A 12,452-nucleotide genomic window follows, 5' to 3' on the forward strand; every position below is an offset into this window, starting at 1 on the left:
CGCCTGGCCGACCTGGAATCCCTTAAATCAGACTTTCTGGAGCCCAACTCACAGATATTCTAGCTGCACCCAGGGTGGAAAACCTCTGCAATAGCTGATGTACTATTGAGAACCTCTACCTAGATTGGAAACGTGGATTGTAGGTGCAAAGTGATACCACTGAAAAGTTCTCTGCTCATGTGCTTGCCACTTACAAACTTATGTGGTATCACCTTAAGTAAGATCAGCCTTTCAGAATGATCAAATAGGCATCTAAACTATAGTTGTTAAAAAAAAAAAAAAAAGAAGAAAGGAAAAAAAAAAACAGGCATGATACTTCAGTTGCTTCAGTGAGAAACTATAGACTTCTTGCTAGCTTCCCATCCCAGATTTTGGGAGACTCTTGCCCTATCTTAACATTAATATTCCCAGCATAGAAAAAGCAAAGACTCTTCAGGAAGGGGCATCGGTCTCCAGCCTCCTAAACACCTCTTTATACAGATTTGCAAGGGCCCATAGTTCAGCGGTGTGAGGCAATCACTCTGCTGGGATGTTCTTTATGGCCACCAGCAGAGGGAGCTGCACACTCAGCCCATGGCCGCAGCTGCATCCAAGGGCTAGGACGTGGAAACAGGTGGAAATGCTGAATCACGCGGATGAGCAGTCCGCTGAGCCTGGATCACAGCTTTATCACATTATGATCTGATTACTTATTTCCCATTGGACTATGAGCTCGGGCCACGTCTAATTTACCTTCTGTCTCCTGAGTTTCGCGCAGCACCCAGCACACAGTAGCGCTTGGCAAATATTAGCTATGGTTGCTATTTCAGGCATCTAACAAATGAGTATCACCAGACCTGGCCAGATGTTACCATTCTCTAGGATTGTTGAGAGGCCAAGATGCTCTTCCTCCCTCCCAGGACCCCTCACAGGGTATTTTCTGCATCCCAGGCCAATGAGACACTTTTTTTCCCATGACACCCTTCCTTCATGGAGACCCCTACAAATTAGATCCTGAAAAATTCATCCCCCATCAGCATCCTCCACATCTTTTCCCCAACCCACAAAACATATGTCTCCTGGCAGGCAGGGCCTCAGGCCCTTCATCACCCCCGAGCTGGAGTGGACCCACAAATGCCCCAGCCCAGACAGCAGGGTCAGAGACTCACAGGCCGGCTGGCACCAGTGGCTGAAACTTCCACTGCTCCTCCTCACAGTCCAGGAAAAGCCGGTTCATGATCTTGTTCTTCTCCTCCGGGGGAATGAAGTTCTCAATGATTAGGTACCTGGGAGCGGTAATGAAGGAGCAATGGGGAACTGAGTGAGCGAGAGGCTACACGGTGCATGTGAGGGTTGAAGGATTAGATGCAACAAGCCAAGAGGCAGGCGGAACGTGGAGCATGGAAAATCAAGAAATTAAGGGAAGGGATTCCTACAGAAATACTGTAGCTTGCAAATCACTGCTTCCAACGGGTACAAAAAAAATAGAAAAATGAATAAGCACTATTATTTGATAGCACAATAGGGTGACTATACTCAATAACAATTGTATGATAATATATATATATTTTTTTTTTTTTGAGACAGTTTTGCTCTTGTCATCCAGACTGGAGGGCAGTGACACCATCTTGGCTCACTGCAACTTCCGCCTCCCGGGTTCAAGCTATTCTCCTGCCTCCTGAGTAGCCGGGATTACAGGCACATGCCACCACACCTGGCTAATTTTTGTATTTTTCTGTTTTCTTTTTTATTTTGTATTTTTTACCCCACCACCCTAATTTTTGTATTTTTAGTAGAGATGGGGTTTTACCACATTGGCCAGGCTGGTCTCAAACTCCTGACCTCAGGTGATCCACCGGCTTCGGCCTCCCAAAGTGTTGGGATTACAGGTATGAGCCACCATGCCCAGCCAATTGTATATTTTTAAATAACTTAAAGAATGTAAATGGTTTGTAACTTGAAGGATAAATGCTTGAGGGGATGGATACCCCATTCTCCACGATGTGCTTAGTTCACATTTGCATGCCTGTATCAAGACATCTCATGTGGCTGGGCATGGTGGCTCATACCTGTAATCCCAGCACTTTGGGAGGCCCAGGTGGGTGGGTCACCTCAGGTCAGGAGTGGGAGACCAGCCTGGCCAACATGACAAAACCCCATCTCTACCAAAAATGCAAAAATTAGCCAGGCATTGTGGTGTATGCCTGTAATCCCAGCTACTCGGCAGGCTGAGGCAGAAGGATCACTTGAACCTGGGAGGTAGAGGCTGCAGTGAGCCGAGATTGCACCACTGCACTCCAGCCTGGATGAAGCCAAGACTCCATCTCCAAAAACAAAACAAAACAAAACTCATGTATCCCATAAATATTAATATATACACCTCTATATATACACATTAAAAAAAATTTTTTTTTAAGTTAGAATTTTTTTTTTAATTTAAAATGATTGCTTCTTATGCAAAGATGGTAGCCTCAGGGCCTTCGGAGTTACTTTTGGCCAGCATCTAGCTTCCATTTTGGGGGGGGGGGGTCCATCAAATATAGGCAGAGAAGGTAGAAGAAACTCCAGCACCTGGGCCCACCCCTCAGCCCTCAGACACATTTTATTCCTAAGGGACTCATGGGAGGGGAGACAGTCAGGATGAGGCCTTAGGGAAGGAGAGGCCTGAGTACTGAGGGCTGGCTGTGGGGACCCGGGAGGGAAAGAGCTGCGGGCCCTACTTGAGCTTGAGTTCGCGCGTCTGCTCATTCTGCGCCTCCTCCAGGTCCTGCCGCACGCGGATGTACTCATCGTGCTGGTCCTGGATCTCCGCTTTCACCGCCTGCAGCTTGGCATAGAGCTGGGTGGGGACAGGTGCCACTCAGAGGCTGCTGGGTGTGGTAACGAGGCCCCAGTCACCCAGCCTGGGCCGCAGCGCTGCAGGCTGAGTCCACTGACTCAGCCTAGGATGAGGCTGGGGGTCCTGGTCCCAACTCCTCACTGTGCTGAACCCATTTAGGGCTGCTCTCCCCACCCCCATTTGAGGCTTGTGGCCATTGCCTGCTCTTTCTCAGCTGCTATCAGCATCGTGGAATGTACAAACAGGAAGGGACCCCAGGGACTTCTGGTCCAATACCCTCCTTTTATAGATGAGGAAGCCTGGCACAGACTTGCTCAAGGTCAAACAACCAGCCAAGAGAAGAGCCGGAACTAGCACCCAGGTCTCATCTGGTGACCGAGGGCTTAGGGAGCAGGCAGCCTGAAAGAGTTTGGAAGGTGACTCCTCCCACTCCAGTCTCTTCAGGGGCTCTCAAAAGTGGGGTGTGGAGGCAGCACAGGCATCCTGCTCCTTTCCAAAGCCACTGAGCGCTGGGTCTGTGGTCACTGCTGCAGCAGCTGGGCTTCTGCCACATCAGCAACCCCGAAGGGTCTCCAGTTTTTCCCAGAATCCAGGCTGGAGCTTTGCTGTTTCCTTCCCTCGGCCCCCTCACATGTACATCTTCCCATTCCACAGGCTTTGCGAGTCCTGGTGAGTGGCTATTCTCATCCCTTGACATGTCCTTGAGGGCCTTCTGTTCCCCGCTTGAGCTTCCCTGGGTTCCAGTCTCCTCCTCAGCCTCTCTGTATTCCCTGGCCCTGCTCCAGGCCCAGCTATCCCAACTGTGACTCACTGGTGACATGGAAAAGGGGGAACTCACCCAGGACCATGAGGACGGTAACCCTAGATACTGCAAGTGACAGAGTTTGAAGCCTGTCACACCCACCCTTGCCCAGGAGAGAAGGCTCTACTCCACCCCTGGTCCCAGCCTCCTGCCTCCCCCTGCTGCTCACCCCTGAGGTCCAAGCCAAGTTACTCAGGGGTTCAGCAGTTCCAGCAAAATGGGGAGGAGTTCCAGAAGCACACACCCTTGGGCAGAGGTGGGCCTCCAGCACACCCTGACCCGTCCTGCTGCAGGTCTTACCTTCTTGAGTTTCTTGGTTTTGACCTCCACCTCCTGCTGCAGGGACGTGTAGGTGCCCCGGAGCTCCATGGTCTCCTCGTCTCGAAGCATCATCTCCTGCTGCATTTCCCGCTCACGACGTTTCTAGGCCAAGGACGGGCAGGGGGCTCAAAGGAGCGGCGTGTACTCGGGAGGGCCAAGAAAGCTCAGGGGACTGGCTCACTCTGCCTGTCATGGGACCTGGCTTCACCATGGCCCACGCCCACTGCTCCCACCCAATTCTTCAGCGCACCTAGGAACCCTCCTCTCAGCTCCCAGGGCCATGCCTTTGCCAGTCTCTGCCTCATGTGGATGGAGACCCCAACCCTAAGAACTGGCCTACTCCGAGGGTGTCAGTCACACAGATGGAGGCACAGCACGCCCACTGCCTTCCAAGCTGCCTTACTCTCTCCCCAAGTAGTGTAACAGTTGATTGGTAAGACCGACATGCTCAGCCGGGTGTGGTGGCTCACGCCTGTAATCCCAACACTTTGGGAGGCTGAGGCGGGTGGACCACGAGTTCAGGGAATCAAGACCAGACTGGCTAACATGGTGAAACCCCGTCTGTACTAAAATACAAAGAGTTAGCCTGGCATGGTGGCCTGTGTTTGTAATCCCAGCTACTCAGGAGGCTGAGGCAGGAGAATTGCTTGAACCCAGGAGGTGGAGGTTACAGTGAGCCGAGATCACGTCACTGCACTCCAGCCCAGGTGACAGAGCAAGACTCCATCTCAAAAAAATAAATAAAAAATAAATTAATTAATTGTGGTTCTTGATTATTTGGGAAAACAGTCATACAGTTGGCAAAGAACTTGCACCACCTTGTGGAAGGCCCAGGAATTAGTAGTAGGTGCCTTGTGGAGGCTGATGTCAGGGACAGCCATCACTTCCTCTCACCCACCAGCTAGCTGTGCCCCTGCCAGGGGAAAGACCCTGGGCTAGTAGACCTGTGGGACCCAGGGTGGCATGTCTGCGATTCTCAGCACTGTAATCCCAGAGATCCACAGTCCACGATGGTTTACTGCCCTGCCCCACCCAGACATGAGCTGCAGGCCATGCTCCCCAAGGTGACCTGGTGCCTGGCAGCCCTACCTGCTCAGCAATCTCCTGCCTCTTCAGCTCCAACATCTTCTGCTGCTCGTTGGTGTGATCCATGATGTTCCTGCCCCCGATGAGCAGCTTGCTCTCCATCGCCTGGGAACACAGAGGTGCTGGGAGGTGGGCTTTGCAAAGGGCCACAGCATCGCCAGCTAGAGAGATTTTGCTTCCCCGTTCTGTGGTCCTTCCAGGAGTGGACACGAGATGTGTCTAAGATGGAACTTTGTGGCTTTCAGGGAGAATGGAGTTCTCCCCTCTAGTGTCTCAGGTCCCAGCACAAGGCTCCCATTGTCAGCAGGACACTAGGGAGGCAGAGAGGGAACCCCTCGGGGAATCTAGAGCACCTGATCTGCTTGCTTTGGATACACAGGAAAGGTTGGTTGGTGAGGAGGAGGTTGGGGGTGGCAATCTAATCCTGGCCACCAGGCCCCAGCTGGTGTTGAGGATTGGGAAAGATAAGATACAGTCACCGGGTGGTCCAGCCTTTAGCTAACTGGCTTCCAACTCAGGAAGACAGCTCTCAATACAGGCAGCAGCAAAGGGTCTAAATCATCAGTTTATGTGAAAAGCAGAAGAAAAGCCAGAGGACAGACTGCACAGCAAGAAGGAAGAGCATGGGGCCCAGCACAGCAGGAGCTTTGGAGAAGGCCAGGAAGACTTGGGTTCTACTCATTTACCTTAAGGCTTTGGGCCAATTATTCCCATCAGGTCTGTCATCTATAATATCGGAACACTGCCTATGTTCCTGGATGGCTAGCAAACGTTTGCTGAGTGCTAAGTATCCGTTAGGTGTTGAGCTAAGCCTTTAACACCATAGTTTCCATCCTCCCCATTTAACAAGTGAAGACATTGAAAATGACCAGCCTCGGGTCATGCCGCTATTGAGTAGCAAAGAGGTCAGATTTGAACCCTGCACCCCCAGCCTCACTCTGTGAAAGCCCCTAGTCAGTGCTTGGCACAGACATTCAGTCAGTGTTTTTGAATCTTAAGATGAAATAATATCAGCTTTGTGTAAACTGTGTAAACTGTGACTACATAAAATGTGTTTTCAAGAGGGTGCTGCCAGCAGCCTCTCAGAACTTACTCAGGTTTGGGGGGTGCCCGATTTGAAATTTTAGAAAATGAAAATCAGAAGAAGGTGCTGTCCCAGGGTACCCAGCTGTCCTCTGGCTTCATCACGGGCCTCCTGGAAGGTTGAAATCACCTTGAACCAGCGGAAAAAGCTGGCTGCTTCTCCACTGGAATTTTTCCCAGTGGAAACAGCTGACCTGCCTGAGGGATCTCAAAGCAGGGGGCGCTGTCAGACTGGGGGAGCCGGAGACCACCTGTAAGAGCCACATCTCTGGGAACAGAGCCAGACAAGAGTTAACAGTGGCCTTTGGGAGGTCAGGGACTGGGCTGTGTGAAGGCACCCAAAGATGCCGAGCAAAGCTGGGCCAGCAAGAGAGGCACCAGCCTCACTCCAGCCCCATACAGCCTTGGAGGCCAAGGCGGGAGGAAGGGGCCTTGAGCCCTGGAGACTGTCCATTCGGCCACATTGCAGCCACCTGTGCTCCTGGTTAATGGTCTCCCCACTTACCCCGCCACCTTGTCACAGACCTAAACCCATCCTAGGCTCTTCCTTCACATTCCAGGTCAGCATTTGCAAAACCGTGAGAGGGAATAATCCCTTACACTGCACCCTAGGTGGCTCACCTGCCTCGCCTCATCCCTTCCCTACTTCTCCCCCACTGCATCTGCCCAGTGAGTCAAGGCCATCAAACCTGCTCCTTAGTGAGGCTCCCACCACCCCCTCTTTTAACATGCTGACTTCATTGCAGCCCTCACAACTCCCCTGGACCACTGCTGGGGGCTCCCCACTGCCGCAGTTTCCCCTTCCACCCATTCACCACATGGCACCTGGGTGGATCCACTAAAAACATAATTCTAGGCCAGGCGAGGTGGCTCACACCTATAATCCCAGAACTTTGGGAGGCCGAGGTGAGTGGATCACCTGAAGTCAGGAGTTCAAAACCAGCCTGGCCAACATGGTGAAACCCCATTTCTACCAAAAATACAAAAATTAGCCAGGTGTGGTGAAGCGCATCTGTAGTCCCAGCTACTCAGGAGGCTGAAGCAGGAGAATCTCTTGAACTTGGGAGGAAGAGGCTGCAGTGAGCCAAGATCATGCCACTGCACTCCAACCTGGGTGAGAGTGAGACTTCATTGTGAAAAAAAAACAAAAAAACAAAAAAAGCCAGCACAACTCTGAATGGTTGCTCCTCGAATTCAAACTACTGAATGGACCTCCATTCCTTGCAGCATGAAATCCAAGGTTGGCTGCAGTGAGAGTCCCCAGGAGCTGGCCTGGCCTCCCAGGTTCCTCTCACCACTCATGCTTCGCGTGTGCTCTGCACTCCAGCCTCGCCAAAAGAATTCCAGCCCCCTCAATGTGACATGGCACTTCACAAGCCTGGGTTCCTCCTCCCACTCCACATCTAAGTGGAAAACTGCTACTTCTTCTGCAAGAGACATCTTGACCATTGGGAAATTTTCCCTGATCCCCTCAAAATTGCTCTTTCAGGCCCCCTCAGTAACCAGGCCATATTCCTACTATTTCTCATAATAGAATCATTATTTATTGACATGCTGTCTCCCTGTGAGCTCCCTTGGGTAGCAATCATATCTTGCTCATATCTCAGGGTCCCTGGACTTAGCACAGTGCTTGACAGATACCAAGTGCTCAATACATATTTGATGGACCAAACAGAATCCTTGAGGATTGTCCCAGAGCGGGTATCAGGTCCCTTCCTTGGGCTTTTTTTTTTTTTTTTTTTTTGAGAGAGAGTCTTACTCCGTTGCCCAGACTGGTGTGCAGTGGCACAATCTCGGCTCACTGCAACCTCTGCCTCCCGGGTTCAAGCAATTCTCCTGCCTCAGCCTCCCATGTAGCTGGGACTGCAGGCACGTGCCACCACACCTAGCTAATTTTTGTATTTTTAGTAGAGATGGGGTTTCACCATGTTGGCCAGGCTAGTCTCAAACTCCTGACCTCAAGTGACCCGCCCACCTTGGCCTCCCAAAGTTCTGGGATTACGGGTGTGAGCCACCGAGCCCAGCCACCTGGGACTCTCTTAATCCCAGTTTCTCTTCCCCGCATTGGTCAATCCACACTCATTGGCATGGGGCCCAATCATCTAGGGAACATGGCAAGAAGGGTGGGGTGGGTGTGAGAGAGGAAAGAACCACATGGAGGAGGCCCCTACTGTTGTGGACCATGCATACTTGATCCCCTAACTACTGGGTCACAGGTCTTGAGGAGCCTGCTATCTGGCCTGGCCTTTGAATCTGGGACACATTGGTTCATTTCAACCCTGAGACCTTTCATTTTCCCCAGCATTTTATGTGACTCTAGCATTCTTTATTCTTTGGCACCTAATAAAAAGACACTTGCTCTCAAATTTTGCTGCATGTTAGAATCACCTGGGGAGCTTTTTAACAACCCAGAGCCAGGTGTGGTGGCTCCTGCCTGTGGTCCCAGTTGTTTGGGAGGCTGAGGATTGCTTGAGCCCAGGGATTCAAGATCAGCTTGGCAACATAGCAAGGCCCTATCTGAAAAATAAATAAGCAAATCAGCTAAGAAATTCAGACCTAGTGAATGGAGGTCCACATTGAACTGAGATCCCAGGTAATCTGGATGCACAAGAATGTTTGAAAAGGGCTGCTGTAAGGCACATGCATACTATTAGCACTCTCATTTCTCCAGTGAAAGCTCAGGGAGGTTAAGTGACCCATCCAAGGTCACATCATGGCCATTAAATTTAAATGGAGATGCAGCTGAGCAGGATGGCTCATGCCTGTAATCTCAGCACTTTGGGAGGCTGAGGTGGATGGATCCCTTGAGACCAGGAGTTCAAGACCACCCCAGGCAACATGGCAAAACCCATCTCTATAAAATACATTAAAACAGTGGGGTTTTTATATATAAAACAGCACTTTGGGAGGCTGAGGCAGGTGGATCACCTGAGGTCGGGAGCTCGAAACCAACCTGACCAACATGGAGAAACTCCATCTCTACTAAAAATACAAAATTAGCCGGACGTGGTGGCGCATGCCTGTAACCCCAGCTACTTGAGAGACTGAGGCAGAAGAATTGCTTGAACCTGGGAGGCGGAGGTTGTGGTGAGCCAAGATTGCGTCATTGCACTCCAACCTGGACAACAAGAGTGAAACTCTGTCTCAAGAAAAAAAAGAGTTAGGCATGGTGGTGTGAACTTGTAGTCCCAACTATTCAGCAGGCTGTGGCAGGATCACTTGAGTCCAGAAGGTTGAGGCTGCAGTGAACTGAGATCGCATCACTGCACTCTAGCTTGGGTGACAGTAAGATCCCATTACAAAAAAAAAAAAAGAGAGAGAGAGAGAATTAGAAATAATAAACTTAAATGGAGACCAGGCCCAGGCCTGCCTGGCTCCAAAGCCCAGGCTCTTCCTATTGCAGGGGCTGTGGTGACTCCTGAAGGAAGCAGAACCTGCTAAAGGAAATCGACATGTTCCCGGCAAGAGGAAGTCGTGTCTGACTAATCTCCGAGAGTTCTTTCAGAATGGGACGGAACAGGTTATTTCAGCACATGGGTAAGCCAGTGACCAGAACTCAGAAGGTGAAAGCACTCCTGGCAACGCTGCACATCAGAGGTTATTCAAAGTTACATGGGGAGTGAGGAGATGGAGAAAGGGGAAAGGAAACAGAAATAAACAGGTATTTCTCTGGATGGAAAGGTGCTCGAGTGCATAGGTGAAATACCCAACTTCACAGACACCCCCAAATTCTCCTAGGGGGTAAAGTACAAGAGAATTTCCAGCCTATGTGAGCTGACAAGAAAATGGCAGATTTTACATTTTGGGGAAAAAGAATCCTAACTCTAGTAATGAAATGATAGCTGTGGACAATTGGTTACAAGCCCTAAAAAGGGGAGGAGGAGGAGTAACACTCCATTGTTCCCAGAAGACACTGGCTGAATATGCCGCCACAGCTAAAAACGTCAATATCGGCCCAGGCACCATCATGAAGCTTTTTGGAAACAAAACATTATACCCTCATCTAAAACCATGATGCGGCTGAATCTGGAGTACTGTGTGTAGTGTCTTACTGCCATCTCCAGAGACATAAAGGAGAGAGAAGATCAAGAGAAGGGCGGCCGAAACCATCCCAGGGCTGTTACAAGAGACTTTAAAAAATAGGACTCTTCGGTCTGCGAAGACAAAGAAAGGTTAAGAGAATAAGTCTGGAAACAATCAAAACTGGGTGTGAAAGGGAAAGATCCAGACTTTTCCAATCCATCCTGGCACGTAGAGTTAAGAGCTTATGCCTTGAGGTTTGATAGCAGCAGTTTTTAGGACAAATGAAAGGGAGTTTTACTGTTCATAGAAGGTAATACATTTATGAAATTTGTTACTTCAAGAGTTAACCCTTGGGGGCCGGGCGCGGTGGCTCACGCCTGTAATCCCAGCACTTTGGGAGGCCGAGGAGGGTGGATCACGAGGTCAAGAGATCGAGACCATCCTGGTCAACATGGTGAAACCCCATCTCTAATAAAAATAGAAAAAAAATTAGCTGGGCATGGTGGCACGTGCCTGTAATCCCAGCTACTCAGGAGGCTGAGGCAGGAGAATTGCCTGAACCCAGGAGGCGGAGGTTGCGGTGAGCCGAGATCGCGCCATTGCACTCCAGCCTGGGTAACAAGAGTGAAACTCCGTCTCAAAAAAAAAAAAAAAAAGAGTTAACCCTGGAGGAAATACTTACCAGTATTCTTAAAATACAGGTATTTTAAAGAATAGCAGTATTTTAAATTAAAGAATTCATTTAAAGAATTAAAAAATTTAATTAAAATTAAATTTATTTCATTTATTAAAGAATTCTGGAGACATGTTTTTTAACCCCTTATTGTCTTTCTCCCCTTTCAGAAAAAAAGAATTGCACAAACATCAAAATCACCATAGAAATAAAATGAGAAATGCCACATATTCCCTACCATAGCTACTTAGTTTCCTTCATTTTCCCTGGGTTTTTTTCCCAGACTTCTCCACATGCACTCATCTTTTTTTCACCTCTATAGACAGCATAAGTACAAATTTATGTCTTGCGATTTCCACTTTACCTAATATTTCTTTCTTTCTTTCTTTCTTTTTGAGACAGGAGACACTCTGTCACCCAGGCTGGAGGGCAGTGGCATGGTCTCAGCTGAACCCCTGTCTCCTAGGTTCAAGCAATTCTCCTGCCTTGGCTTCCTGAATATGTGGGACCACAGGTACCCACGACCATGCCTGGCTACTTTTTGTATTTTTTGTAGAGACAGGGTTTTGCCATGTTACCCAGACTGGTATTGAATTGCTGGACTGAAGAGATCCACCTGCCTTGGCCTCCTAAAGTGCTGTGATTATAAGTGTGAGCCACCACTCCCAGCCTAATTTTTTGCTTTTTTTAGGTGACTTTCTTAGAAATTTCAGGAAAGGACAAAGGGTTATAAACATTTTGTATATCTTGGAACATATTATCAATTATCATTCTAACGGCTTATACCACTTAAACTTCTGCCAGCAGTAAATAATGGAACCATTTTTATTACAGGATCATAGGCATGAAGTATTACTATTTTAAAAATTTGTTATGGCTCGGCACAGTAGCTCATACCTGTACTCCCAACCCTGGGAGACCGAGGCAGGTGGATCATTTGAGGCCAAGAGTTCAAGACCAGCCTGGCCAACATGGCAAAACCTGGTCTCTACTAAAAATACAGAAATTAGCTGGGCATGGTGGCTTTGCACCTATAACCTCAGCTACTCGGGAGGCTGAGGCACAAGAATCGCCAGAGTTTGCAACGGGCCAAGATTACCCCACTGTACCCTAGCCTGGGCCACAAAGCAAGACTCTATCTCAAAAATAAAATAAAAATGAGGTGGCTCATGCCAGAATCCCAGCACTTTGGGAGGCCAAGGCAGCAGATCACCTGAGGTCAGGAGTTTGAGACCAGCCTGACCAATATGGAGAAACTCCGTTTCTACTAAAAATACAAAATTAGCTGGGTGTGGTGGCACATGCCTGTAATCCCAGCTACTCAGGAGGCTGAGGCAGGAGAATCACTTGAACCTGGGAGATAGAGGTTGCAGTAAGCCAAGATCACACCATAGCACTCCAGCCTGGGCAACAAGAGCAACACTCCGATTCAAAAAAAAAAAAAAAAAAGAGGAAAATAAAATAAAAATAAACATTTGATAATAGATATAAAATTGAGCCTCTGCATTAGTTTTATATTCTCCATACCTTCAAGGTGTTCTTGTGGAGGCCTGAGCTTTCCTTTCCCAACAACTATATTGTTTTTAAACCATTTTGGCGATTTATCTTTTTCTGTTAGAGACAGGGTCTTGTTCTGTTGCCCAGGC

At 49.0% G+C, this 12,452-nt stretch overlaps 1 protein-coding gene across 1 annotated transcript in view; it reads right to left on the minus strand.

Annotated features, from left to right (window-relative positions):
- Positions 1-12,452, minus strand: part of KIF3C (kinesin family member 3C) — a 48,906-nt gene that overhangs the window by 19,158 nt on the left and 17,296 nt on the right. Inside the window, exons 2-5 of the mRNA XM_035272960.3 lie at positions 5,031-5,132; positions 3,921-4,043; positions 2,700-2,818; positions 1,149-1,265 (exon numbers count right to left, since the gene is read on the minus strand). Coding sequence (XP_035128851.2) covers positions 1,149-1,265; positions 2,700-2,818; positions 3,921-4,043; positions 5,031-5,132 — 461 coding nt within the window. The remainder of the gene's footprint in view (positions 1-1,148; positions 1,266-2,699; positions 2,819-3,920; positions 4,044-5,030; positions 5,133-12,452) is intronic.

Source organism: Callithrix jacchus, chromosome 14, assembly GCF_049354715.1.
Source record: "Callithrix jacchus isolate 240 chromosome 14, calJac240_pri, whole genome shotgun sequence".
Taxonomy (NCBI): Eukaryota; Metazoa; Chordata; class Mammalia; order Primates; family Cebidae; genus Callithrix; species Callithrix jacchus.